This window comes from Lissotriton helveticus, chromosome 2_1, assembly GCF_964261635.1.
Source record: "Lissotriton helveticus chromosome 2_1, aLisHel1.1, whole genome shotgun sequence".
In the NCBI taxonomy this organism is placed as follows: Eukaryota; Metazoa; Chordata; class Amphibia; order Caudata; family Salamandridae; genus Lissotriton; species Lissotriton helveticus.
In genome coordinates, this window is record NC_136059.1 from 1249969061 (window position 1) to 1249996970 (window position 27910).

The 27910-nt window shown below is 42.5% G+C and overlaps 1 protein-coding gene across 2 annotated transcripts in view; it reads left to right on the plus strand.

Annotated features, from left to right (window-relative positions):
* The window catches only part of ABCG2 (ATP binding cassette subfamily G member 2 (JR blood group)), a 662915-nt gene that overhangs the window by 570254 nt on the left and 64751 nt on the right, over positions 1-27910 (plus strand). For both annotated transcript variants that reach the window (XM_078676202.1, XM_078676203.1), the window contains 3 exons: positions 11059-11210; positions 12066-12170; positions 17022-17269. In XM_078676202.1, coding sequence (XP_078532328.1) covers positions 11059-11210; positions 12066-12170; positions 17022-17269 — 505 coding nt within the window. The remainder of the gene's footprint in view (positions 1-11058; positions 11211-12065; positions 12171-17021; positions 17270-27910) is intronic.

Sequence of the window (27910 nt, forward strand, 5' to 3'; positions counted from 1 at the left end):
TCTGCGCACCGGCAGATATTTCTGCTTTAAGTATCCCTCAGGCCCACGGAGGAGGCGGTCCAGCATCCAGACGAGACGGTGGAGGAACGCGGCGAGTCCCGACCAGAGCCCAAGCCGAGAGTCCAAGGTCCGAGGTATCCGGAGGCCCACCCGTAACAGAAGTCCGAAGTTCGTCCGTCCGGCGTCGAAGCAGTCCAGTCCAGTCCGAGGCCTTCCGTTCTTGCTGCCCGGTGAGTACCGTTGCTGGGGTAGTATCTAGTCAGGGTCAATCTAAATTGTCTCTGGTCCGATGGGTCTGGGTACGCAGATCTGAAACGAAGTGTTCACCTAGGTGGATACGGGTCTTGATGCGTCCCTTTATGGGACCGGTATGTTCCGTGCTGTTTCAGCAGCGCATCCAGTAATTCTAGTCTGTTCCGTTCTCGAGAAATTCATGTGTTTCTGTTCTCAGTGTTCCAGGTAGTATTCCGTCCGAACTGTTGCTTCATAATGTTATTCAATGTATTTTCAATGTCGTGGTATGCCTGAATTGTTTTCTCAATTGTTATTGTTCCTCGTGTATTGTATTGTGTTCAGATTCAAGTTTGCAATGTCCCTCTTTTCGAGATTACGTCAGTTAAAAACTAGAAAGGGTCTGCTAGAAGAAGCAGTTCCTGTCCCGCCTAGGGACAGTCCAGGTCATTTTATGTATCAGAAGCATGGCATAAGCGCCATATTATATCTAGATTTATGGGTAGAGTATACCAAGGAGTTAGAAGAAAAGTATAGATGGCCCGTATCAGGTACGTGGGATGCCGAGTGCATCATGAGAGTAGAAGAAGCATTATGGAAAAAGAAAGCCAGACAGTCACAGAAAGATGCCATCGAGTTATGGCGCAAAGAATCTCATAAAAGAACCGAAAAAGAAATCAGAAAGTCAGAATTAAGTAGAGAATCCTTAGAACGAGCCCAAGAAAGGGAATTAATCGAGATTGGTGAAAGAGTCAAAACCGAACAGTCAGACAGACAGAGGCATGCCCTTATTAAGGGTATGTATCCTCTTCTTGCCGAGGGCTTGCCAAAAGCGACCCCGGAGGCATCCAGTAATTTCCCGCCACCATTAGTTCCGCTCAAGCTACGTCACAAACCGACCGCAGCTGATATTTTCATTTCGTCCTATTTGGACGACACAGTCCCAGAATATGCAAATCCCGCTCCGCCAGTCCCTGTAAATCAGGCACTTCCTGCTCCTCCAGACACCGGGGCACCCCTTGCAGTACCTGCTACGGTCCCCCAGGTTCAGCCCGCCATACAAGTTCAGCCCGCATTTCAATTTCCCGCCGCGCTAGTACGAAGAGCATCAGTCGATGATTCCAGTTTAGGGGCCGCAGGAGGAGGTCCTCCTGGTACCCCGCCACCGCACCAACGTAAAACGTTGGCCGAGTTACATGAATGTGCGTCACAACGTACGCCCAAATATCAGTCCGCTGCAGATATCCGACGAGTCCTTACTGAATGTCGCTATGATCCAGTCACAGGTGATGACAGTATGATTCTATATTCTATACGTGTAAGACGGGTGCTCGGGTTTTTAGACACCCTACCAGATATGAAAGAAGATCTAGACAGAATATATCGTTTCATCCGTACAGGGAATGATCCAGAAAGTATTAGTGACGTCATGTGCCAAAGAAAAGTTGAAGTCCAGCTCATGCTATTAAAGTTTCTGATTAATTGTCTAATAAGAGAACAAGATTATCCGACCAAAGATCAAGCCGAAATGAGAACCCTGACAAGATGGAGTGATAATATAGCCGACGGTAAGCATAGAACTATCGGTAGTATAGAGAGTATGTACAAGAAAATTCGTAAGGAAATAATAAGGTTACATGATCAACGTAAGGCAGCACAAGTAAGCGAGAAAGAAAATGACTCTGCGGAAGAGGTAGAGGACGAGAATCCCGCCAGAATAGCGTATGTAGGAAAATCTAGATTTCCAGACCGCCATTTGCGCCTAGAACACAAGTCAGTTTTACATCATCCAGCACCAGAACAAGGTTCTCTAGAACAAGTATTTCAAGCTACCGATCACATTCTGAACTCACGAATCGGTTATAACGAGTTAAGTACTATGCATGAACAAGAACTAGTCCGATCAGCAGTCCGATGGATTACTGATTCTACCACTTTTCCAGACGAAATAGTGGCACAAATGTTTCTGAAATTGCCCCCAGCCGAGCAGCGACTGGCGGGTATGTATATGATTCAACACCTCATTACTTTGTATGAGGGTCAACATTCTGATCCAGGTCCGTTACATGATGTCCTGAACGAGTTACTCCAGTATAAATGGAAAGGTTTAGGTACTGATTTAATTAGTGTCATTCTAGAACAGCGCCACAAATATAGTATGTTTCTGAACCCGCATTTTGTTCATGTCTCACCCCCAGAAAGTAAACCCTTTTACATAGACAGACAGAATCCGTTACGAGAAGTGCATCCAGTTAAGACAGAGGGTGGTGAAATGCAACGAGTGTTTGTTTACACCCCGATCACAAAGATGGAACTCTTAGAGATGAAAAAATTAATTCCCTGTCATGATAAAGATCCAGCAGGGTTCCACCGAGAATTGAAAGACATGCTCCGTATGGGAGAATACACGTATCCAGATATTATTAAAATGTTAAAGGTCCTGTTGCCCGCAGGGGTATATGAGAAACTCAAGGAAAAAGAATGGGAGGTGGGAGAGAAAAAGATCGATTGGGCAGTCCTAGAAGCTGAAGACAAGGCACGAGTACCAGGTACCGGTCTTGGAGATAAATGTAAAGAATTACCTGAACTGTTAATACAAGTTTTGCCCAGACTATTAGCAACTAAAAAGGAAGACTGGGATGCAATCTCAGCATGTAAACAGAAACAAGACGAAGACACTAGTGATTTTTACTCTAGATTTGAAAAATGTTTTATTATAAACAGTGGCCTCAAGACGAGTAGCGAGTCATACCCTCATCTTTTTGTTACTAAACTAGTCGAGAATTCAAGTCCACAAGTTAAGAATCGAGTTTTGAAAGTCGAAAGTACCTGGCAAGCTAATACCCCGTCCCAGATGTTACAGATGCTTCAATATCACCAGAATAGAATCAGAGAAGAGCAAGAACACGAGAGAAAGCGTATGAAAGACACAAAAATGAAAGTACTAGTTGCACAATCTGTTCCTCAAGACAGTCAGAAGAGGGGTCCGAATCAAGCCAGTCATCCTGCAGCTCCCGTTAAAGGGAACTGCAATTATTGTAAACAGCCAGGTCATTTTATAAACGAGTGTGCAGTTCTGAAACACAACATAGCTACCGGTAAGACTAAAGAAAGACCACGTCCGCCTAGACAAGAACAAGTTACACAGACTCCTCAGTCACAGAATGCACCACAGACAGTTACAGCACCGCAGCCTATCGCTGCAACACAGCATGTTACACAACAGATGTACCAGTATGCGCAGTCTGAGTATCCAGAGTATCAGCCATATTCATGAAACAGCCTAGAGAGGGAGGTAGGCTTGCCTCTCATCGAGATACCTGTAGATCAAGAAGGTCCCTATGTTCATAGTCAAGTATTAGGGAAAGACAGAAAGTTTCTGATTGATACAGGGGCAAGTAGGACCACCATCAGCCACGCCGAAGTTCCAGGGGCTCCGCTCTCAGGCTCTAGAAATGTTTCCCTTGGATTTTCGGGAAAGCCTATTGTAAATGAAATATCAAAGCCAGTTACTCTAGAAGTAGGTCCATTGTCCCGCACTACTGATCTGTTACTTACTAAGTCATGTCCAGAAAATTTATTAGGCATTAAAACACTGAAAGAATTAGGTGCAGTTATATGCTGTTCCCCAGAGGGAATACGATTGTTCCTACGTGACTTCAAGGGTCACTATGTATTACGAGATTTTGATCCAAGATTGTCTAATGTTCCGCAGCATTTATGGGCACAAGGTCCAACTGATGTTGGTTATATGCAAATCACACCCCATCGTGTGACTCTCAAGCCAGGTGTAGTGTTACCACGAATAAGACAGTACAGATTGCCACCTGAGGCTGTAGCAGCCTTATCCAAAATTATTGACGAGCTCATGGCTCAAGGAGTAGTGGTAGAAACTGACTCCAATGTATGTAATTCTCCGATCATTCCTGTCATGAAACGTACTGATCCAAATGCACCTCCAGTATATCGATTAGTGATTGACCTTCGAGAACTTAATAAATGCATTATTCCCCAGTACCCAGTTGTCCCAGATATCTCTTCCCTATTGACAGCCATTGATTCCGAAGCCTCATTTTTTACAGTCATAGACCTCAAGAACGCGTTTTTCAGTGTCCCCATTCATCCAGACAGCCAGTTTCTTTTCGGATTTTGTTTAAATGGAAGGAGCTATATGTTCACACGCGCTCCTCAAGGTTTCACAGAAAGTCCTAGTATTTACAGTCAAGCACTCAAGAGACAACTAGACAACATTCACATGCCAACTGACACTGCCCTGCTCCAGTATGTCGATGATCTACTGATCACAGCCCGTTCTGAACATGCTTGCGAACAAGCATCACTTACAGTCTTGTATTTCTTAGCCGAGATGGGGCACAAGGTGTCCCCTTCGAAGCTTCAATTCTGTGTCCAGCAAGTGGTCTACTTAGGACACTTACTGTCCAAGAGGGGTAGGCAGTTGACACCAGATCGTATTCAGTTAATAGCGAGTCTTCCTCAGCCCAAGACCCAGAAGGAGGTACGTGCTTTTATCGGCCTTACTTCTTATTGCAGACAATGGATTCCTCAGTATGCATTTCTAGCCAAGCCACTGATACAGTTAACAACACAGGAGGCAGCCGTATCGACTGTCCTCCCTTGGACATCTGAACATACACTTAGTTTTAATGAATTAAAGAAAGCCCTATGCCAAGCTCCAGTTCTAGCTACACCAAACTACAGTAAGCCTTTTACACTTTTCGTCACTGAACGCGAAGGTACAGCATTATCTGTTCTCACACAAGATCAAGCAGGACAATACAAGCCTTGTGCTTATTTTTCGAGCACATTAGATCCTGTAGCCCAGGCTCTGCCTGCGTGCCTCAAGTCAGTTGCAGCCACAGCACTAGCTATCAGACAAAGTGATTCCATAGTCTTAGGACATTCCTTGACAGTACAAGTCCCACACTCTGTGGAAGTTCTTTTAAACCGAACACAAACTCAGCACTTGACAATTGCACGTTTAACAGGTTATGAATTGACACTGTTTCAGCCACACATAGAAATCAGACGCTGCAACGTCCTAAATCCTGCCACACTGTTACCATCAGTTACTTTGAATCCTGCCACACACGACTGTGTGGAAGTAGTGAACATCATGACCAAGCCAAGACAAGATCTGACAGATATTCCATTACCAGATCCCGACCTGACGCTTTATGTGGATGGTTCATGTATGAGAACAAGTACAGGAGAACTAGTCGCCGCGTATGCAGTGACTACTGACACTGAAGTTATAGAGACACACCGTATTGACACCCTGTCTGCTCAAGCAGCAGAGCTAGTTGCTCTGACTCAAGCCTGCATACACGCCAAGAACCTGAAAGTTAATGTTTACACAGATTCACGTTATGCATTTGGATTCGTACACGACTTCGGAGTGCTCTGGCAGGAGAGAGGTTTCATGACTTCTCATGGAACCAAGATTCAGCATGGTCTCCTTATTCAGGCTCTGTTAGATGCCATACATTTACCGACATCCATTGCTATCATGAAATGCAAAGCACATACGAAAGTTACTGACACTATTTCTCAAGGTAATGATCTAGCAGATCGCACAGCCAAGCTTACAGCACAGACACCAGACGTTCCAGTAAATAAGACACCGACATACACTCCAGATCTGACTACCTGTATGACAGTTAAGGACCCCACTCAAGATGTCATAGATATCCAGTTACATGCTACTCCCGATGAAATCAAGAAATGGTCCGAACAAGGAGGGGTCCAGACAGATCAGGGATGGGTAACGAAGGGTAGAGCCACATGGTTTCTCCCCGACTCTATGGTTCAAGTCATTATTAATACTGCACATAGTCCAGCACATCTAGGAGAGAAAGCAATGTTAGACAGTATCCAGAACATTTGGTTCAACAAGCATTTACGAGCTGCAGCCAAGCAGAAAGTCCGTACCTGTATGATATGTTGCCAGTTTAATCCAGGTAAAAGTGTTCCGGTGGAACAAGGTGGATTCCAGCCCCCTGACCACCCTTTTGAAGTCCTCCAGATGGATTACATTCAGATGGAGCGATGTCGAGGTTTCAAGTATGTCCTTGTAGTTGTATGCGCTTTGTCCAGGTGGACAGAAGCATATCCAGTCCCAGATTACACAGCCGCGACCACTGCCAAGCAGTTGGTTCGTGAGTTCTTCCCCCGTTATGGACTCCCTAGAGTCGTATATTCTGACAACGGCCAGCCATTCTCATCTGAGTTGATGAAACATGTTTCCCTGTTGTTAGGGTACCAGTGGAAGTTCCATTGTGTACGCCATCCTGAAGCAGCCGGTCTCGTAGAGAGACATAATCAGACCCTGAAAATTCGCATTGCCAAAGTATGTCAAGAGAAAGGTGTGGACTGGCTAATAGCTCTGCCAGTTGCCCTGTTCTATATGCGCATGGTCGCACATTCCAGATCAGGTCTGTCCCCGTATGAGGTCGTTTTCGGCCGCCCCCCTAACATGTGGGGTACTCCTAGACCTCGAAGTATTACCGATGTTTCAAGTAATATGCTGACAGATTACCTAGCTTCCTTGATGTCTGCCCTCAACTCTTGTCGTTCACAGGTTGCCGCCGCATTTCCAGACAATACCGAGGTGGCACCGCATGAAATCGTTCCCGGATCCATGGTCTTAGTGCGAAATTTTGATCGTTCAAGTCCGCTGGAGCCTCGCTGGAAGGAGCCCCGACAGGTCCTCCTGGCCACCCGTACAGCCGTGAAGTTGGAGGGACGCAAAGGCTGGGTGCATCTTTCGCATATCAAAAAGTTTTATGGATTGAAACCAGTTTCAAAGAACATTTCCGAGGATTTAAAGGACTGCCAAAGTACTATTCTTAAGGACTGTCCCGCAAAAGACACTGTTACTACACCCTCCCTGTTAGAGACAACTCCGCAACAGGAGTATAAGAAAAAGTTAAGGTCTAGTAAAATAAGTCAGCCAGTTTGATTGTCTAAGTCCTCCCCTAGGTGAAACGGTTAGACCGGTTTCTGACATGTATAAAATAGACCCCCATAGTGAGAGAGTTAGTCAAAACTCAATCCGATGTATCGTCTTTCTAAGTTTCATATTATTTCTCAGCATTATGATTTCCTGCACCAGTTATGCATTTTACTTGTATTTTCCAGTTTCTCATGTAAATAAGTCTTCTAATGTTACAGTAGAGCACACGTTTAGTGATCTGCCTCCTCATGAACTCTCTTATCGCCTCGCTATGCGTAACAATTCTTTTATCCGCATGTTACATTATTCACACCAGACCAGCAATGCCACTAATTGTTGGGTGTGTGGTCGACTACCCCCTTTCCAGACACCGAAGGGAGTTCTGCCACTCTTTCCTTATCCATTTTCACATAATGGTTCGTGTGGAGCATGGTCCACGTTAACGTCATCCTCAACAGATATGTTTTTCCTTAACAGTACATGTTTCCCAGACAAGCAAGGTCTTCCCCACAGAACAGGGTTAGATCTAGAAAATGAAGTTTACAACTTAGGTAATTATTCTTCGAATTTTATGGTCCTGAATGTTCAGTCTGATACTACTCCAGACTTACCTGCTATTTCAGTACTACCAGTCAAAGGCGAATTATGTGTCCGAAATAATGGTTCCGTACATGTAGGCCATAGTGATTGTACTACTATTGTCAAGTATAGTGACAGTGGGAAATCTATTTTCAAAGCTTCACGTCATTCTTATTTTGTTTGTGGCCAAACCGCATATGTTCGTCTGCCCCTCGATTGGGAGGGAACCTGTTACATTGCCTTCCTACTGCCACCTGTTTTCCTAGCCCCACCTGATTATCATAGAAACACACATCTAGTACACATTAGACATAGAAGGGAGATCGAGTCCCCGATTGTCGATTATACTGAAACTGCTCTAGAACAGTATACAGATTTCAATAGAGGTTTCTTCTTCTTTATAGGCCCTATCCAGAACAGTAAGCTAATCCGTAGGTTAACCAGAACCCTTGAAGCTGTAGTAAATGAGACTGCCTCTGCCCTAGGTAACTTAACCGAAGAGCAATCTGCTATGAGATTTGTCGTGCTCCAAAATCGTCTCGTCCTTGACGTCATACTGGCCGATAGGGGCGGGGCCTGTAGAGTCATCGGATCTAGTTGCTGCATTTTCATTCCAAATAACGCGCCATCTGTTTATTCAGCTATAACCAGACTCCATAAAATTGCCCATCTGTTACACCAAGATCCAGGCACCTGGACATGGTCCGGTTGGTTCTGGAATATAATTTCCGCTTGGGGATGGAAAGTATTGTCCTTTCTAGGTATTGCAGTAGCGATCATATTCAGTTGCTGCCTCTGTATACAATGTGGCCCTGCGATTTGCGGCATTTGTGCTACCTCTTGTATTCCTAGTCCCAAGCCCCGTTCTAAATCCCGTTCCAAGAAAATTCGAGACGAGCAAATGATACTGTATGAAATGATAGATGGTATCATGAATATTGATGTTTCCTGATGGAAACGTAGTGACAAGGAGGGAATGTGGAAAAGTAAATTTTGCCATGTTCTGTGTCCCTACGAGTCCTCCATCTTATGTTATGTGTGCATGATTAAATATGCATATGTATCCCCCATGTTTGATTAAAGACGCAATTACAGTTGTGTCCATCTCTAGTATGCCAGTTTCCAGTTCTCGTGAAAGCTACGAGTATCAGGCCTATGTAAAGCTACGTTGCCACGTTTCTCAGTGTGCACGTTATTTCATTGTAAAGTCCCCGTTTCTAGGCCTCAAAAGGGCCCGGACACTAGATTCAGCTTCTGTCTCCTGAGCTTCGCTGAGGAGCGATACAGCCCCCACCTGTATCCCTGACCCTTCACTTACTTCCTGCCTCGCAGTGCCCGGTTCAGCCTGGCTCTGCCTCTGAGTCTGCCAAGAGTATGTTATGATTCTAGTTATCAGTCCAGCCCTCCTTCTCTGCATTCCTAAGTTACTGAATCGCATCAATAGTTTCCGTCATAGTCTAGCCTTTACGTCTCCATGTAAGAGAAATACTGTATTAATGGTCATTTAATATTCTTCATCACGCACTACATGTAGAATAATGCATGCTCCAGTCTTAGAGTCTGTTAGCCTTTACCCCGATAACTTTTGGATTCTATCAACATGTTCTCTAAACATCAGATACTAGATACTGTTTAGGTACATGTCGCCCTGACTCTCCAGACTTCAGTCTCTGCTCCTAGCACAGAGTTCGTAGCCCCCAGCTTCTCCTAGTAATACGTCATTGCCAGTTTGCGCGCACCATCAGGTTAGAGGTCCCGGCTCCTTAGGTAGCCCCCTCCATGTTTCCGCCCCATTCATGACATATTCTGTTACGTTTGCATCACATGTCTATGTATACGCCCTGTTACACCCACTTTCACCCTTATCTTTCGCGACTGCTACGCGTCACACCCTTTGCTCCACCCACCGCTCCGCCTATCATATGTACTGTAATGCAACTGTTTTACTATATATGCCTGTGTATTGTTATTAAATGTTACGCCAGTCCTTTCCCCAGAGCGCGCTCATCCCAGATCCAGCCCCGGCAGCTGCCGGGCCCTGCCATCCTATTCCTATGCAGGTTGTCCTGTTCCTGTCCTTTATGCTGTAATAAACCTGCAAAACTCCTACTACCTCGAATCTTGACTCTTATTTATTGAGCTATCTGTTATTCATTTATCCATTCAAAAATATAGGTATTATTTATTTATTTACCACAGGTATACCACTTTACAAGGGACTTACAGGTAAACTAATATGCCAGTAAGGTATACACCAATGTCAACATATTTAGGGGAGAAGCACATGCACTTTAGCACTGATCAACGGTGGTAAAGTTCTCAGAGTCCTAAGGCCATGCAAAAAGATACAGCAAAAAGAGGAGGTAAGCAGGCACAAAGTTGGGGGTAGACCACCCTAAGAATGACAGGTCTGACACATGGTAATTATACAAGACTGAAAGGGTAACTCAGTGCTTGGTTTACTACTGTGTGGGTGGCTTCATTGTCCCCAGGATAATTGTCAGCAACACTGGTGCTGTTCCCTTGCTGCACCAATGATAACCAGCTTAGAAAACGCAGTGACTCGCCCTTGATGTCAAGGAATGAGCAACACCACCCATGGAAAGATGTGTGAGGTAGGGAGATGCGCACTAAAGGTGCATTTTTTAAAACATACCATCGATCTTCTTCAGTGCTCATCAGCACTCTTCACTGACCTTGGCCAAGCGCACACCATTTGCCTCCATTGTCTAGTTGCTTTCTTTTATGTCCACTGCAGCGTGTGCCTCCTCACTCTTTTCTCTCATACTTTCTGAAAGTGAAAGATGTGAAGACAGATGGGCAATTCTATTCTTAAATCCATGAGTGAGATCTTGTTTGAGATCATTTCCTCTACATAATTTTGAATGTCATACTCTTCAGCAAACTGGGACACAGCTTGCATCACTGCACACTCTTGGTTCTGTCGCCTGGTGGAAAAACAGATCATATCATATGCCACTAAGATCAAAAACTGAAGAGGGCTTTGTGTGTTTTTCGTTGACTCCTAGTAGTAAGTTTGATGAATCAGTTTTTAATAAATGAATAAAAAATGGAGTGGTGTTCCAATATTTTGATACAGAAATTAAAAAAAACATGCATTTAATATGCCTACGCCAGTAATCGAGGAAAAAATTGGAGCAAACATGACAGGCCTGAAAAAGATAGTATTAATCTTCTTCATTTCATGAATGTAAATTGAAAAGTTGTTGTGCTGCAAAGATCGTTATTGTGTTAATATGTTTGATTACTTTTAGGATGTCTCGACAGGGGAAGACCATCATCTTCTCCATTCACCAGCCCCGTTACTCCATCTTCAAGTTGTTTGACGGCCTGACGTTACTCGCGAGCGGAAGGATGCTGTTCCATGGCCCAGCCAAGAATGCATTACCATACTTCACATCTATTGGTAGTTACTGCACTTATTTCTGTATTTTTATCAGCGGTGTTACAATTGGAAACATTGGCTGCTTTCAGCAGTCAAGATGTTTGTGTAAAACACAACAACTTCTGAATCTTCAGGGCTTGGTCACTCCTTTCACTGGGCCCTTATGAATTAATTTGATGTTCGTAATGAAGGCCTAAGTCACGGTTTTGTGAGCAAAAACTAAACCACTTTTGAAACATAATTTTCCTCCTCTGAAAGCGCCATGTTGACTTTGAATGAGTTGTTGAGACAGAAGGGTCCAAAACTAAAATTGTTCAGGAACATGAAAATTGTATATAGAGAAAGATATGTGTCACTAGGTTCTCTTCAGCTTCGTATTAAGGCACTTTCGTATTGCAACTTCGTTTTCAAAATGGTATTGCCGTAGGCTCCTTGCCACATCTGATAGTAAGAAGAGAGCTGAAAAATAAGCATTGTTATGCTCAGTCAGAAGGCCTTTCGATTGGGTTTCCGAGTTAAGCAGAAAATGTTTGTCTTCCAAGAGGGTTGGAATGGGCACTGACATAAAAGTGACCCCCTTTATCGAGCCAGATAGCTAAACAAGTGAGCCACATTTCCAAATGCTTGCCAGTTTTGAACTTGTAAAGTATTTTGCAAGGTATGGGAGCCGCATGCATTTCTGTTTGCTGCAGGTAATGCTTGTTTTATTATCAGAGAAACAGAAAAAATCGGCCCACCTGGCCAATGGAAAAGGTCCACAAACTGCTAAAAAAAATCCAGCCCACACTCTGATCCATGAGATCAACCCATCGGACCCTGTCTTTCAGTCATTAAAGTATCTATTTTGCAATGGTAACTTTGAACTTCTCTCTGCAGGTTATGTGTGCGAACCGCATAACAACCCGGCTGACTTTTTCCTGGACATCATCAATGGCGACTCAACGGCCGTTGCATTTAATAATCCGGAGGACATGGATGTAGGTGTGTAAGATAACATATTTTGTACCTGTTTCTTGAAAGCTCGGACTAGCTCATACTTCTGTCAATCTTCGAACAAGGAGAAGTGTCCTCTTTTCAGCTTAACCGTTAGATACGAGAGAAAGTAAGAGGTCTACCGTCGCTATTGTGGTATAGTATATTTAAATGTTATCGAATGTAGTGGAAACACGCTTTTATTTCCTCTCAGTTTCAGTTTATTGTATTGATTTAGTCCTCTACTGAGGTAAAAAAATAAGTACATTGATAAATTTACGTAAAGACAATAAATACAATTGATTCTAAAACAATGGTAAAAAAGCTTTTAAAAATGTGTTATACTATTCCAAACAAATTCATTCAGGGGAGAATAAGTAAGAGCAATTGGATAATTCACTGCAATCGCTTTATGTCTAAAGCGAATAGGATTTAAAAAATGATGCAGAGCTTCTACAACTTATTTATGTGGACAGATGTATAATATGTGGGCTAGTCCTTGTTCCCCTCCTTTGCAGAGCTTACATATCCCAGCTTCCTCACTAGAATTATCCCAATGTTTAGTATAGGAGTTCAAAGGCAAGATCCCCAAGCGAATCAAAATAATACAGCATCGCACGCTGTGGGCAAGAGTACATTTCAGATACTGCTGATAGATCTGATATTTGAGGGAAGCCGAATAAGACCTATAGTGAGATAGCTGTGAACAATAAGCTGTATTTAGATTGAAACTAGGATGGGGTGTCATATTTTTTAAGAACATTTTTAAATTAGCCCGTGACCAGGTCTGTAAGAGTGTGATTGTGCATTTGAAGTGTGCTAAAGCTACTTCAACAAGATTTTTGGTGAATGTAAAATTGCTCGAACCAACCTCAAAGGTTTCAAGCTTTGATAAAGCTCTTACAGTATCTTTTTTCTGCAAGGAGCATATTATATGCCCACCTAATTGTATTGGCCAGGGCAATTGTATAGGCACTAGTCAATGACAATTGTAAACGAAGGGCCTGAACCGGAGTGGCCTGACTAGTGTTTGTTATTTTCCGTAAAAATTTCCATTCACGTTTGTGCAGGAAATGCCATTTTTTAATTGGAAAATGTTCTAAGGCATATACGTCAAGGTAGACGGAATCTTTATTCGATATATTTCCAAGAGAGCTTGAAAATACCTCTTTCCTGAGTATTTCCTCTCTAGTAATGTGTTTCTCAGTTTTAAGGGTGATAAGTGTGTTTACTTATGGTATACCAAACTTCAGGTATTTTGATGAGTGGCGTGGGAGTTTACCTTACCTGCCAGCTCCTTAACGTCAACAAAAGGCATTACGTGGCTCCTTGATAAATGTGATTAATAAGCTCTTAATGAATACCAGTTTTATAAATAAAATAAATAAATGGGTGTGTTGTTAATGGGCAGTGTGAGGCGATATTAGGTTCTGCTTTCATCTTCCAGCCACCGAGCAGGGTTGTAAGTGTTAGCACCTTGGGGCCTCCTGCAATGGCAGTGTCCCATTTTTGTCAGTGTCAGTTGTCCTTCCGCTCGTCCTTCCTCCATCTCTACTTCTGAGATCTAGTCGGTCGTGTCGCAGTTCCTTAGAGCTGGCACTAGGGGTGCTAACTGTGCTTCATGCCCCCAACCCTGACAGTATCAGGAAGCCGTTATTGCTGGTTACTTTTTACTGTTCAACATCATGATTTCAGCTCCCCTCTTCTGCTGTGCATATCTACTCACCGAGTGCTGATACTTTAGGTAGTGGCGGCACGGTTGCGACTCTGTCCTAGTGGCAAAGCTAGAATAGGACCAATAACATTTCACACAGTCACAGAACAGTTACTGGCTGGAGCTAGGGTTCAAGTTCCTGCTGTTCTAATCATTAATATTGCATTCGTTTATGTACTGTAAAATGCTTGTTTTTAAATATTGATTACGTTTTGAATATGAATAAAAGACTTTAGAAAAATATTTCTTTCTACGTACTGCACTACATGTACACAAACCTCCTTCTCAAAGAATTCTCCCTTACTTTGTTGTCCCCTGCTAATACTTAGATACAGGCAACCCACGCGCCAAGCTGATCGCCGGATATCACATACTGACCTCTTCCACAAGTTACCTGCCTCACATCAGTCGAATCTGGGAGAGCCCTGCCACCTATGTTGTTTTGAACTCTGTTCAGTTTATTGGCCTGTTTGCACTCTTTCTGCGTCACACACTTGACACCCATATAGCTTGCAAAACCCAACACGATTGAAGCATTTCTCCCTTGGGAATGCCCACTCTGTTGTCTGATGACTCTACATCCCTTTGCACTAATGCTTAAACATCTCATACTCAATGGAGAATGTCTTCTACGCATTGAAATATAGTGATCAGAAACACATTTTGCAAATGTGCACTGGTTTGCATGGAAGATTTTGCTCATTTTTGGTGCACTGTCTTGATAATATTTTTTTTATTGGAATTATTATACATTTAGTGATATTTATTGCTGACTAGTGTTGTGTATGTCTAGTTTTGTAACTATGTTTTATTTCCTAAATAAATCCTGTTAAAACTGCACTTCTCCCGACAAGCAAAATTAATAAATCCCTCACTCAGCCATAGAACCTTTCCTAGGGCCTAAAACATCAACCCAGTGACCCCCAAAAACAACTGTTGTCTAATCAATGTTGATGTCCTCTATTAGTTATCACAAATTACTTGCCATCCACCTCCAAAAACCCATCTCTTTCTTCACCAAATTCGAAAATGGCCTTTGACACAGGTGAATAGAAACCGCCTCTTTTATTAATCTCGCTTCATTCAAGAGACCCTGACAGCAAAGCATAAGCCCCATTAACTAGGTGTCCAGAATTTATACCTGCCCAACTGTACAAGCACAGTGGAATGATCCTGGTCTGTATCACATTCTTCCTGTCAGATTCCAGTTTATGCATATTTATTAACCCTCCAATTCTACCCACAGCCAGTCACCCTATGAATACCTATTGCCCTGTCCCTGGGATCCTGCTCTCAGCCTTTAAATTAAGCTCCAGTAAACCTTTCCCTATGGCATGGGTGTTTCTACTTAATAATATGTACTCAGTACCCCAATTTTCCTTAAACATATTCGCTTCCCAAGCCATGCCTCACCATGAGGGCTACAGCTCCTTACATATAATTGGGATGACTGTTCACCACCAACACTCGTCATTCACAAAGGCAAATTTTCCGAATTTAAACGTATCTAGTTGTTTCTATCTGATATCCCCAGAACAATACCCTGGATTTTCCCATATTCTACAATATTTACTTCTGTACTCGTTGAAACAATTGTTCCAAATTCACTCACTTGAAGCCCCAAGTCCTGACTCTTTCAATGGATTTATTTTTTCCGCACAAGACCTTGATAGCAGCTTTCTGGACCGTCTTGTTTATTTGCCCTACTTGTCCCTCAGTGCCCCTCTGCCTCCCCTCACTGTCACCCTGTATCTATACAAGTATGTATAGCGTGAACCTAGCCAGACGGCAGCAGAGCAATGTACATGGTCAAAGTCAATAAGTGATAGGGGATGTGCTGTTTTGAGGACTGTTAATGCACTGTGATGTAGTGTTCTTTAAAGAGGTGTGTCTAAAACTCTTTACTAAATTGGAGCAGTGTTGGGGCTTTCCCAGTAGATGCCGGGATGGTGTTCCAGATCTTGAGTGCATAGATGGAAGGACCTGCTCCCTTGATTTTGTTTTGCTATTCTTAGTATACAGTCTGATGGTGTCCTGGATGTGGCTGTTCAGGAACCCATCAGAGACAGTGAGCTTCTCTGCAAGATAAGTGTATTTGAAGGTTGTGATAGTTTTGTAAACGATGCAGCTGGTTTTGAAGATGGAGCGGTCTGAGAATAGGGACTAATAAAGTCCCTTCAGGATGGGGGAGATGTGACAGTTTTTCTTCAGGCAGTCCCTGGACGAGACGTCCTGCAGCATGTAGGGTGCCAGTGTGAAGTCTGGGAGGCCATGGAGCAGAGCCTTATTACCATCCTGAGCTTCAACCACATTACCTCATTACCATATCATACTTCATTGGTTCTCACTCCAAATGTATCATCGAGTTTAAGCAGGCCTGATTTTGCTACACTGCTATCATGCCTTTCAGAAAACCTCAGAATCTATGTTAGTCCCCATCAACACCAGTAATCAGAGTAGAGACCAATGCTTTCCATAAAATGTAATTTCTAAATCTGTACATCTAAGTAAATACCAGTCTCCTCTGCTACTCTTTTACCCATTTGCTGCTCACTCACCGACTAAACCCACCTACGCTACTGTGCAAGCCCCTTTCTCATTCCTTCTGTGAGCTCCTTTCCCTTCCTTTATTGTCGATGATTCCTTTCTGACATCGGTAAATTGCTTCACTCCTAGGGTGGTACGTGTGTCGGTAAACATCGTTTTCCACAAATCCTTTTTTACCCCGCAGGCTATTACATTAACGACTGCATTCTAACAAACAGACCATTACCCTGCAAGTCATAACAACGACTTGCGTAGGGGTCAGGTTTTAGATTTAAAATCCAACACCTTCCCTACTGTTGCACAGATTGGAGTTGGAATAGTAAATTATACTATTCCAACATCCAGTGCCCCCCAGAGCAATTCGTTGTTATGACTTGCTGGGTAATGGTATGCGTTGGTAAAACGTGGTCGTTGCAACAACTGCGTTGTAATAGCCTGCAAGGAAAAGGAATGCGTTGTAAGGAGGCATATTCAAGTGTGTCCACAGTAGAAAATTGACCCTGTGATATCCTCATACAAATAATGATCAATTTGTGGGTAGCACAACAATGTGTGTGTTTAAACCCAAAATAAAATTGCTATTTCTCTTCTATACATAGATGACATTAAAGAACGTGATGGTGGTGACAAAACAGTTGTGGAGAAATTAGCAGAGGAATATTGCAACACAGAAGACTTCAGAGAAACCAAAGCAGAGTTAGATACGCTGACGCTGGGTGGCAAAGTGAAGACTAGTATTTTTACTAGACAGATAACGTACAGCACTTCATTCCTTCACCAGCTTAAATGGGTGTCCAAACGCACCATCAAAAACCTATTGGGCAACCCTCAGGCCTCAATAGCTCAGGTACAGTAATAACATTTCTTATCTGAAAAGCTTGATCCTTGTGTTGTCTCTCTCCAATCTAAAGCTGGTTGATTCTCTGCAACAACAAATTGATGACTATAAATAAGCTGCATGACCATTTTATGATTTTGTAAATTATATAAATACTCTTTTGTATGTACATCTCTTTTTCCATTGATCACAAAGAGGTTTGAATTATAGGCGACTTCTGTGTTTTCACAAATATCTCATAGTGTCTCCCCTTTATAGAGATCCTTATACACAAGAAAGATTACAACCGTTTCAAATTTTGGTAAACCCACTCTCCTTCGAACTCAGTAGAAATTGGATGCCCTTGGAAGTAACGGTGTGGGTAGAGTAACCCACTATTTGGAATTCTCTGTCCCACCCCCACTGCCCAGAATTATTTTTTTTCCTTAGGCAAGAGCACGTTAAACATTTCTGGAACCCCTAGTCCTGATGGCATGAGTAAATTGAGTACCAAGGATAGGAGTATAGTGACCTCTGTTATTACAGGCCTTTAGAAGGCCACTGCACAGTTGTTGCACGCAGATAGTGACATCCTTCGCTTCAAAATCCGCTTTTAGATTGGACATTCTTCTATTATGTTCAGTAGTCCTTTTTTATTTGTGTTGTAGCTGGAGCATAGGTGTTGAGCCTGATCCCCTTTCACACAAACTCCATGCAGTGCTCTCGTAAATGTCACTGTAGGTGGCTGCAATGTTCCGAAAGATTATCCTTTTATTTCTCAGCTGGCTGACAGATGCCCCTCTCTCAGTGGCCACTGGGATTGCTGGTTGTTGTTTTTCCCCAAAGAGGAAAACAAAAATGCCTGGGTGTCTCATTTGTGTTCACCCTCAGCAGCCTCTAATTCACACTGAGGCCCAGCATGCATTTCTTCTTCTCAGATTCATCCTGGACCATGCAGGCCTGTCCCTTGGACTGTGTTTGACTCCTATAGTTTTCTGTGCAGTCATTTTGCATCCATGTGCCACTGCTGCTTCTGTATTTAGAGTCAATCAACTGCCTTCTTTTGCTTACATACAGTCCAGCCATTGGGGGCACCTGTTAATGCGTCAGTGGATCTGTGCTTTTCCATGGTAATCTGCTGCAAGTGGTGCAGGGTTTTAAATGGTGGATGTAGAAGGGTCAGAGGAGGACCCACCGAGCAATACCTACCTGTCAAATATCTTGGACTTCAAGCCTCAAAGAACTTTCAATGCTTGTTTTTGAGAATGGAGAAGCATACACACAGGGGAAGAGGAGAAGAGCTATACTGTTAAAACATGGAAAGAGTCTGCACATGAGTAGCAAAGTCAGAGGATTAAAAAGCAGACACTTGAGATTAAAGAGACACAGAGTTGAGAATATCTAGCCACCCCATCATACACATTTCTTGATGGATACTGCTGTGTGCCCAGTTGTGTGTGACTTGAGTTATAAATTCAATTGCCAAGGACTATCGGCTTCTGCAGTGTTTTAGTAATCTGGTTTAAGTGTCCTCCTTGCAACTCATTGGCATTTAGGAACAGATACTGGAATTAGCTAGCTATGAAGTTGGTCGTAAGCAGCACTACTTTTCACTTTACAGAAAGGTGAGAAGGATTTTCATGGCCTTCATCTTGACCTTTTATTCATTAAAAGTGGTTATATCTATATATGTATTGATGAGTATGTTTTTCTAGAACCTGATGGCAAATTATATATGTTAGATGTTATGTCTCGCGTCCATTATGTGCCTACCTTTATGTAAGATTAATAATATTCCTGTTAATGGTAATGTATACACATTCAAATGACGTGCATCTCTTGACCTGATACCGCATTGGCCTATGTATATTAATTAGAATTAACTAATTACAATCCAATGTCTATTTCATTGACATTAATGAAGTTGGTGGTAATTTCTGAACCCTTGTTTCTTTTTTTAATGGAAGTATCTGAAGTCAGACTTAGATGCCACCAGGATGTGAGCGAAACGTGTGACGAGCCCCGGTGCTACAAAGGCCAAAAGTAGATCCTTTGATATCATGGATATCCCCCATAATTGCTTTGTAAAAGCGTGACCTTGTGACAAGACTTACACTCTTAAGGCCTTGGAGTATTACAAGGCTAATTGCCCTGTCTCTTTTCTCACAGACTCTCTTGTGTACCTGACCTCATTAGCGCTGGACGCGGAATGCGCCCCATAAGTGCCGCACGGTTCATTACACCGCATCTGCTAATCCCCTGATATGATCCTTGTTTTCCGCTACAAGTGTTTGCTAAATTATCCTGATATTTTGTCTGCCTGGCCGGTCCCAGGCCTTCGGGTGCTGGAGCTCATGTGCTTCTCAGCTAATGCTTCACTGAGCTCCTGATGCTTTAATTTCTTTCTTTGATTTCATTTAAGGTTCTATTAATACCAAGGAAATTGTGGCATAAAGACCTACGTTTTATGTAGATTAACCCAGTAATCCCGTGTTTATCTCTTTGCCTGATACTTGCTTTCATCAAACAATGCAGGGTTTGTATGTGTGGGTAATCTTCTCAGCTTTGTAAAAGCCTTTGCTGTTGAGGTCTATAGCTCACTATTTTCAAAATATTGATGCAGATTATTAGGTCTCGTTTTTTTTTTAAAGCCAGGCAGAACCTTATTGAAATTGAACCTTTTCAATGCCATATTGAAGTCCATACATGGTAAATTGGCATATTTGCTGACAGTTCTTATTGTGAATCACATACATACAGAGGCAATAAATCATATATGGGTAAATCAATGTATAGAAAATGTTACATAAGGCAAAGGGGACTACAAGGTGTAGGATTCCATGTCGTCCATAGTGGTAGGCATTTTTGAACAGTGCTTGGTGTAGAGAAGGACAAACCCAGGACTCAGAACGTAACACATTAGTTAGGGTTGACTTCAATAATAAGAATTTATTTCTACCCAAACAAACCTTTTTCAGCAGCATCAGGATAATGAAAGACTGGGAAAAACATAACTTACTAACTTGTACCATGCAGTTTGCATGCAGCTCTTTGATGGCAGTTCATAGCTCACTGTGTTAGATTACGATTGTCACGCATGAACTGCACAGCAACAAAATATTCTCTGTGACAAAAGCATTAACCCACTGAGCTATGCACATTAAATACTGTTTTTGAAATGCATGGTACACGTTCTTTGCAGCAGGCATTATAAACATCTGCGCTACCTTAGATGAGTCAAAGCTGCCACTGAACAAAACTCCCATCTCTCTCCAGCAGGTACATTCATCACCGGCGTTACCTTTACACTTTTATTGTTACCTGAAAACTGCTGATTATACAAACAACGTTAGTGTGCTTTTAAAATTGCTGCCTGCGGACCCCCTAGGAATGTGTCTTGGAATCCTGGGTGTCCGCGCACCACAGCTTGGGAAACACTGACCTATGCTAACAAGCCTTTTGAGAATATTCTTCACTGACCGCTCTAACAACTGTCACAAAACAACATAGCATCAATTCTCACCTTTATTGACGTCTCCAGTGCCATTCCCCTGACTTTATTCCAAACAGCTTTAAAATGATTCTCGACACACACATTCTCTTATGTGAGAGCCCTCTTCTGCCCCACTCCCACTGCCAATATCAGAACAACAAAGTGCATTGTTTGTCTAAAAATCCACCTTCTCTCCGCATCCTCCTATTTGCTCAGCGTTGAACATCACATGCACTTCTTTTGATGTAGCATCTATAGCAGTGGTTTTTAACCTTTTGACTTCTGTTCACCCCCACTTAATCTCTGCTGGAACCCCTGAATCCCCAATGAATCATTGACCTCTACTGAGTCATTATTGGAATATGGGGAACCTAACTGATCATTACTGTAAGTCGGGGATCCAAGCCTAGGCTTTTTAGATGATTTGAACCTTGAAACATTCAGAAAAGGCATTGTTCAAACAAATACACAAATGATGAACAAATATAAAAAAAAAAATATATCAAATATAATTTTTATAGGAAGGTGTGAGCGTTTCTAAGATCAATTGAGGTCACTCATTTCCCATACTGTATTCTGTTCGATGCCCTTGCACTGCTCCCACGATTAAGGATACTAACTTCATTTTTAGCTGCCAGTGTCAAATTCCTTCACATTTACAAAACGCTTTAAAAATGTCAATTTAACAATTTGCTCCTGTATTTAATTTCTTTATCTGTTAATATTATTTAATTTTCTAAGCAGTAACTGACCCTCTGAGTAGGCTTCGCGGACAACCAGGGGTCTCCAGACCACGTTAAAAACCACTGATCATTTCTATTCAGTCTTGCCTAAAAGGGCAAGCACAAAAATGATTGTTTGTATTCTTTTGTATTTGCACATATCTATGCATTCACGCACCCATACACGCACGTCGAGTTGATTACTTGATTTACATGCTCAGCCTCCCAACTTAATGCAGAAGACTTCATCCCCACAATGCTATTAGCTGTGCCCTCCATCCTCGCCAGCTGTGACCCTTTATCCGTCCTCCCTCTCTCCAACATTCTTGAAAGATTTGCCCATCTCAGATTTGCGCAATAAAACAACATTAAAATATCTGCCTCCCAAACACCCAGATCGGGGGCATCTCTCAAAAGAGCATTGTCAGGCTCAGTTTCTGAACATGGATTTTGTATATTGTGTGCCTCAGTGGTGCCCATCAATGTTTCGCGCACTGCCATCTTTTCCTCTGAGTGTTGTCCATCTCTGCTTCAGCCATCGGTTTCCAAATATTTCCTATTAGTGCTTCTCTATATTGACATTTGGGCCTCAGATTGTAGCTCTGATATCCCCACCGAAGACATTCACTGTGGTTGAACTTGAAAAGGAGATCTTTGGCTTGTAGCTTGCCGCAGCATGGCTGTCCAGTAGCTGAGATGTCTTTAAGGTTACAGTTGACAAAAGAGCAGACGATGTCTGTTTCTGGACTGTTGTGTTACTCGATGTGAGCACTCAGAGTACTACAGTGTATATAGGAAGGTCACCTTGCTGCTAATTTTGGCATCTGTGCCAGCGGGTGTACCCTAAGCTCAGCTGTTTTATCCTGGCTTTCTGGCGGGTTGGCATGTACCCGTTTGCCCTCTGGTGGGTTGATGCATTTCCAAGTGAGTTTCAGGAGTGCAGAAGGGTTCACTCTCCTTGTCCTTTGTTATTTTTTTTATTTGTTCATTTCTGGTTTTCCACCACGTTATTTGTGACTTTATTCAACTATATTATTTTCTCACCAATCTTCTAAAACATTCCTTGCTTTAATTAGCTGTTGCAAACTAAATGTGAATTTAGGACATTACTGTTCCACCTAGAAAAACCAATTTCAACTCCACATTAGTTTTATATAAGAAGACACTCTCCTGTCTCACCTCCTCAGAGGGATAGGAAACATTTCAAAGTGGCTCTCCCCAAAAATGCAGTAATAATCTTCACGAGGGACATACCTGCCGGTCATGTAGCTTGTGTGCTGGTGTTCCTCTGCTGAACTGCTTATGTGTGACTACAGACCACGCCACACTGTTCACATAGCCAGTCTTCGAGCGTATGCTCCATCACCTTGTATGTTGAATTGATTTACATGGGTGGCATGGGTACCAATATATGTACTCATCTGCTTCTTCTGCTGGCAGATTTCCATGACAGAAAGCTTTTCCCTGAGTTAAAAGTAAAAACACAGAAACTACTCAATCTGTAACAGTATGCCCCAATCTATATTCATTAAATATACAGATTGAATGGCAGTCACTACAATACAGCTGTGAGCTCTAAATCTTGTGTCAGAAGAGTCGTATGTTGATGCCTCGGGTGCCCCATTTTGTCTTTTTAATTTTAAATGGGTAAAACTTGATACCATCACAGCAAGCAGCGATGGAAAGTGAGAAAACCATCCCACACCTGCGTTTCGTACCCTGTTTTTTCTGATGGAGACTTGTTCCTGCAGATTCCTTGCCTTGTGAATATCCTCCAGGTGCCAGGCTGGATCTGGAAACCTTTTCCCCAGCAATAACCCTCCAGCACTGCCAGGTTGTGCCATGCGGCCTGTGCAACAATTCTGCCCACCCTGGATGCTGCAGCATTGTTGTATATGAGAAAACACAGGGGTTGCTGGAGTCAGTTCCTCGTTTTCCACAATTTATCAGTGTAGATACAGAGATCTAGGTGCTACAGTGATGACATCAATTAGTTCAAATGTCTCTGACTGATTTTGGGTTAAACCCTATCAAAGATGGAGCAAGAAGATAATTGTTGGATCCACATAACATATGCATATAGAATCTAGGTTCAGAACACAACTCCTAGGTCTGACAGTCCTGTTCATTGATACACCCAAGGCCAAGATTTTGTTTGGCCACAATCTGCTGAGATACAGCAAAGTGATCCCCTTCAGATATTTCTCTCGACAGAGAATGATCTCCCCAAAAAATCTTCCTTTAAATAATTCAAAAAATATCATAAGAAGTAGCAATCCCTTTTTTTAGCTGAAAAATGTCTAATTCCTGTGACCGTTTGGGCTCTCTACCCCTCGTGGTAGGCTCTTCTTTGCCCATTTCAACATTTAAATCTCATCTTCAACCTATGCAAAGGATTCCCTTTAGGCAAGCCATCCTGGACACAGTGGCTTTGAAAGTCTTTCCACCCCACAAGTCCAGGACATTCAGGCTGCGATTCCTATGTTTTGGGCACAAACCCTTGTGTGGGCTGGATGGTTCTAAGGCTTACTGTTCTCCTAGACTTCTGCATACTGATTGTCACTCATTTTATGTTGGTACATTCTGGCCTTGCATTGGAACCTTTGCCATCAATGGGTGCCAACCTGGTGGGAGAAGAGGATGCCTGTCGGACAGCATCTATATCTCTGACGATGCATTCTTTAAACTCAGCGGTGGATGTCAACCTAAAGGGTGGCAGACCTCTATGTCTCATCCGGACCTCAAAGTTGCAATGAACACCTCACACTGTACTGGGACTATTACCAGTTGAAGTGGAGATCAGAGGTCTTTGGTTTCCTTTCGGACAGGATCGCCGCATCTGCCTTATATAGCTGCCTGCCTTCTGTTGCACCCTCAAAGCCTTTGAACCTTCCATCGAGGGTAGGCCTGTGTATGTTCTGACAGACAACATGACTGCCATGTGGTATGGCAGTGTGTGGTCCATGGCCTCTGTTTGGAGCTCTCAGGCTGTGGAGGTTACTGGATCTCTTGGGAATTTCTAATGGTCAGTCACTTAGAGGGTTCTCTGATAGTCAAAGTGGACACTCTCAGTAGATGTCGCCTTGTTAATCACACATGGTGCCTATTCCTGGAGGTAGCTCAAGGCATCTTTGCCCATTGGGCCCTGATAGATCTATTGTTCCCTATCACTGAGAAAGCTGGGTGTCTGGTCTTTTGTGCTCATCTCAAGGCTCTTTAGGAGACATATTCTGCATTCGGTGAGACTCCGCCCTTCTTTATGCATTTGCACCTCTGCCTCTGATACCATGGGTCAGGAGAAAGGTCAATAGGGACCAATCACAGCTCATTCAGGGAGCCCCGGTCTGGGCTCTGTGACTCTGGTATGCTGACCTGCTGAATCAGAGTTTATGCCCTCCACTTCGACTGCCGCTTCGAGAGGACTAGCTATCCAACAGCAGGGCAGGGGTTTGCATCCGAACCTCCACAGTCTACACCTCCATGCACGGAGATTGAACAGAATCAACTGAGAGGCTTTGAACTTCCATCAGAGGCTGCTCTCCACTCATCTGTCAAGTCCATGTACTCTGTCCGATGATAAAAATGTGTTGCCAGATGCATAGAACAGTGTCATCCCTCTTACACCAAAGCTGTCTGATGTTCTGCTAGTTTTCTCTGTTGTGGGTAAGGTTTTGCTATGAGCACTGTTAAGGACTACTGGCTATTTCAGTCTTCCGCTGTGTGCCTGATCAGCCCTCTTTATTGAAGTCACCCATTGCATTTAAAATTTTTGTTTTTCCAATGTGGCTCCCTTATTTTTTTTATGACTCCCATTTACTAACGAATAACAGGAAGTTTAATTTGTTACTTACCCTTTGATGTGTTGTACCAATTAGACTATTGACACTCAAAACTATCTTATTGCCATAACCTCAGCGCAACACATTAGTGATTTGCAGGCATTGTCTGCCCATCTTTTTTCAGACAAGTTGGTACTTTGAACTAAGGTTTAATTTTTCCTGAAAGAGATTCATTTGGGGAAGTCCATCATGCTCTCTGTGGTTTTCTTTCAGGAAGAGTAAGGCCTTCACTGGTTGTATCCAAGCGGGACATTTGTTTCTATATTGATAAAACTAAGATGCACTGTATGGATTATCTCATTTTTTGTTGGGTTTGCTGGTGCCTAAAAATGGAAGGCTGTCCATGAATGGACCTTTTCAAAGTGAATTGTCATTTGCATTAGGTTGTGCTATGCCTTGGCATAAATGAACCTCCAATGCTCCTTCATGCTATAGTTTTCTTGGGCAAAACTCACCTCCACAGCCTTGGCCAGAGGTGTTCTGTTATTGGACATCTGCCAAGCTGCTACATGGACATCTGTCCATACCTTCCGCAGGCATTTCTTTAGCAACTTTCAGGTCTACAGTGAGAGCCATTTGACCAGTTCGGCCTTCAAGGCTTTCTGGTGCAAGTCCAGTTGTCAGACCCACTACCTTTGTGATTTGTTTTGATTCACAAGGTAACCAATCTGCGTTAGAAGTGGCCTTCAGAAGAACAAGTTATTTACCTTTGGTAATGCTCATAGAAGTGGGTACTTTCTGTAATGACAGATTCCTTACAACTCAGCCTCCTTCTAGTTCTTAGGGTGTCCATTTCGTATGTAATAAGGTTCCAAGCTTAGGTTTGCTTGCTGTCCATACTTCAACTGTGTGTTCCTCCACGCTGAGGGGCTGAAACGTTTTCTGTGGATAAACAGACATTAGTGCACAGGGTGGCATCTACACGCAGCTCCATCTTTTCATGTCAAAGATGCCAATGGCACCATTGGCATGCATATGAGAGCTATCTAAGAGTTTTCCAGATTTAGTCTGGCACCTGGGGAGAGTCAAAACGTGAAGAATCTATGATCTATGAATCTATGATAACATAGGATATCCAACAGAAAGCGTGTTACTGAAGGTAAGAACTTGTTTATTTATAATAATTCACCTGTCCATTTTTCAATCTGGTGAAGGTAATCCAGTTCCTTGAGTAATGAATACATTTGTATGAAGTCTGCTTTATACCTTTCCTCCAGTGACTCGGACGGTTCCCTAAAGTGAAGGAGTATTATCAAAATGGTCTTGCAGCTGAACTTATCCATAAAATTCTTATCTTTGCAAGATGCGCCCTCTTGTGGCAGTTATATTAGAGTGTAGGAGAAGTACAGTCTTACTTTCTTAAGGAGGCATTTACTAAGTTTGACAAGGCTGCCTAATTTTTGTGAATGAATCTTTGGTTCAGACGGAGTTTCATTTGAATGAAGCAGTGGTATCATCTGTGTTCTTCTGAGACCTTCAGTGGAACACTATCTACGTTTGCTGGATGAAGTGTGATGGTTAAGACACTATTTGTTCAGAACCAACTAGATGTTATTTAACAAGAGATTCATTCATATGTATGTATATTAACAGTTTATAAAAGCCATATTCTAGTTTAAACAATACCTTCGAATCACTACATTTCAAATACCTACAGTTCTTGTGATCTTGTTAATGTATTTTCTGACTATTTTTTAAAAACATTTCTATCCGAAAATGCAGTTCTCAGATTCCATACATTTAGGCAATGATTACAAAATTTTAAACAATGACCATACGAGGGCCCACCACCTGAATGAGCTGTTCCGAATAACCCGGTGTTTCATGGCTTGCATTGCTCCATCACAGTAAAGTAAACTGGCTCGTGCCGTGCATTTGCCTAAAATAATTGCCTGTATGTGCAGTTAAGGAAGGAAGCCAGAGTTGGACAGGCAGTGCTCTGGAATATACATTTAAAGTTCTGGAGTGATCTGCCTGCCAGCATGTGGCTATCCTTGTCATTGATTGTCTTAAAAGATAATGTTAAAAGTTATTTACTGGACTTGCCAGACTACTCAAGTCTAAGTATTTTTCTGTTTTATTTTTTATCTTTATGTTCAGCTCATCCTCATAATACATTTTGTGCTATTTTGTACTGATTGGTTTTGTTGCTGCACATTGAATAAAAGAACTTTATAAATTCACGTATTTTGGCGAATCTCTGTCCTACCCTCGGATGCTGTTGATTATTAGAAAATAGATTGCAAAGCATGTACCTTTACAACCTGTCTATTGATGGGCAACCAAAATGTACTTACTTTTAACTACAATTTATTAACATAGGTATCATTCATTCAAATGAGACCCTCCCGTTCCCTCCTCTTTGAGGTTATCACTTTCCCCCATTGTGTTCCTGTTAATACATGTAAATATTATATTTTGCATCATGGTATAGCCTTCACACTTCATTGGTAGAACTGTGAACACCCACAATGATGTGAAAAGGCTACATAGACTACTCTATTAAAACAAATGTCTTTAATTCTGCTGCATTGAGTTTGCATGGGATACCCAGCCGGACAACTGGGAATGATTTAAAGCATGTGAATGTAAAAAACTGCAGCTGTAGACCTTTAGT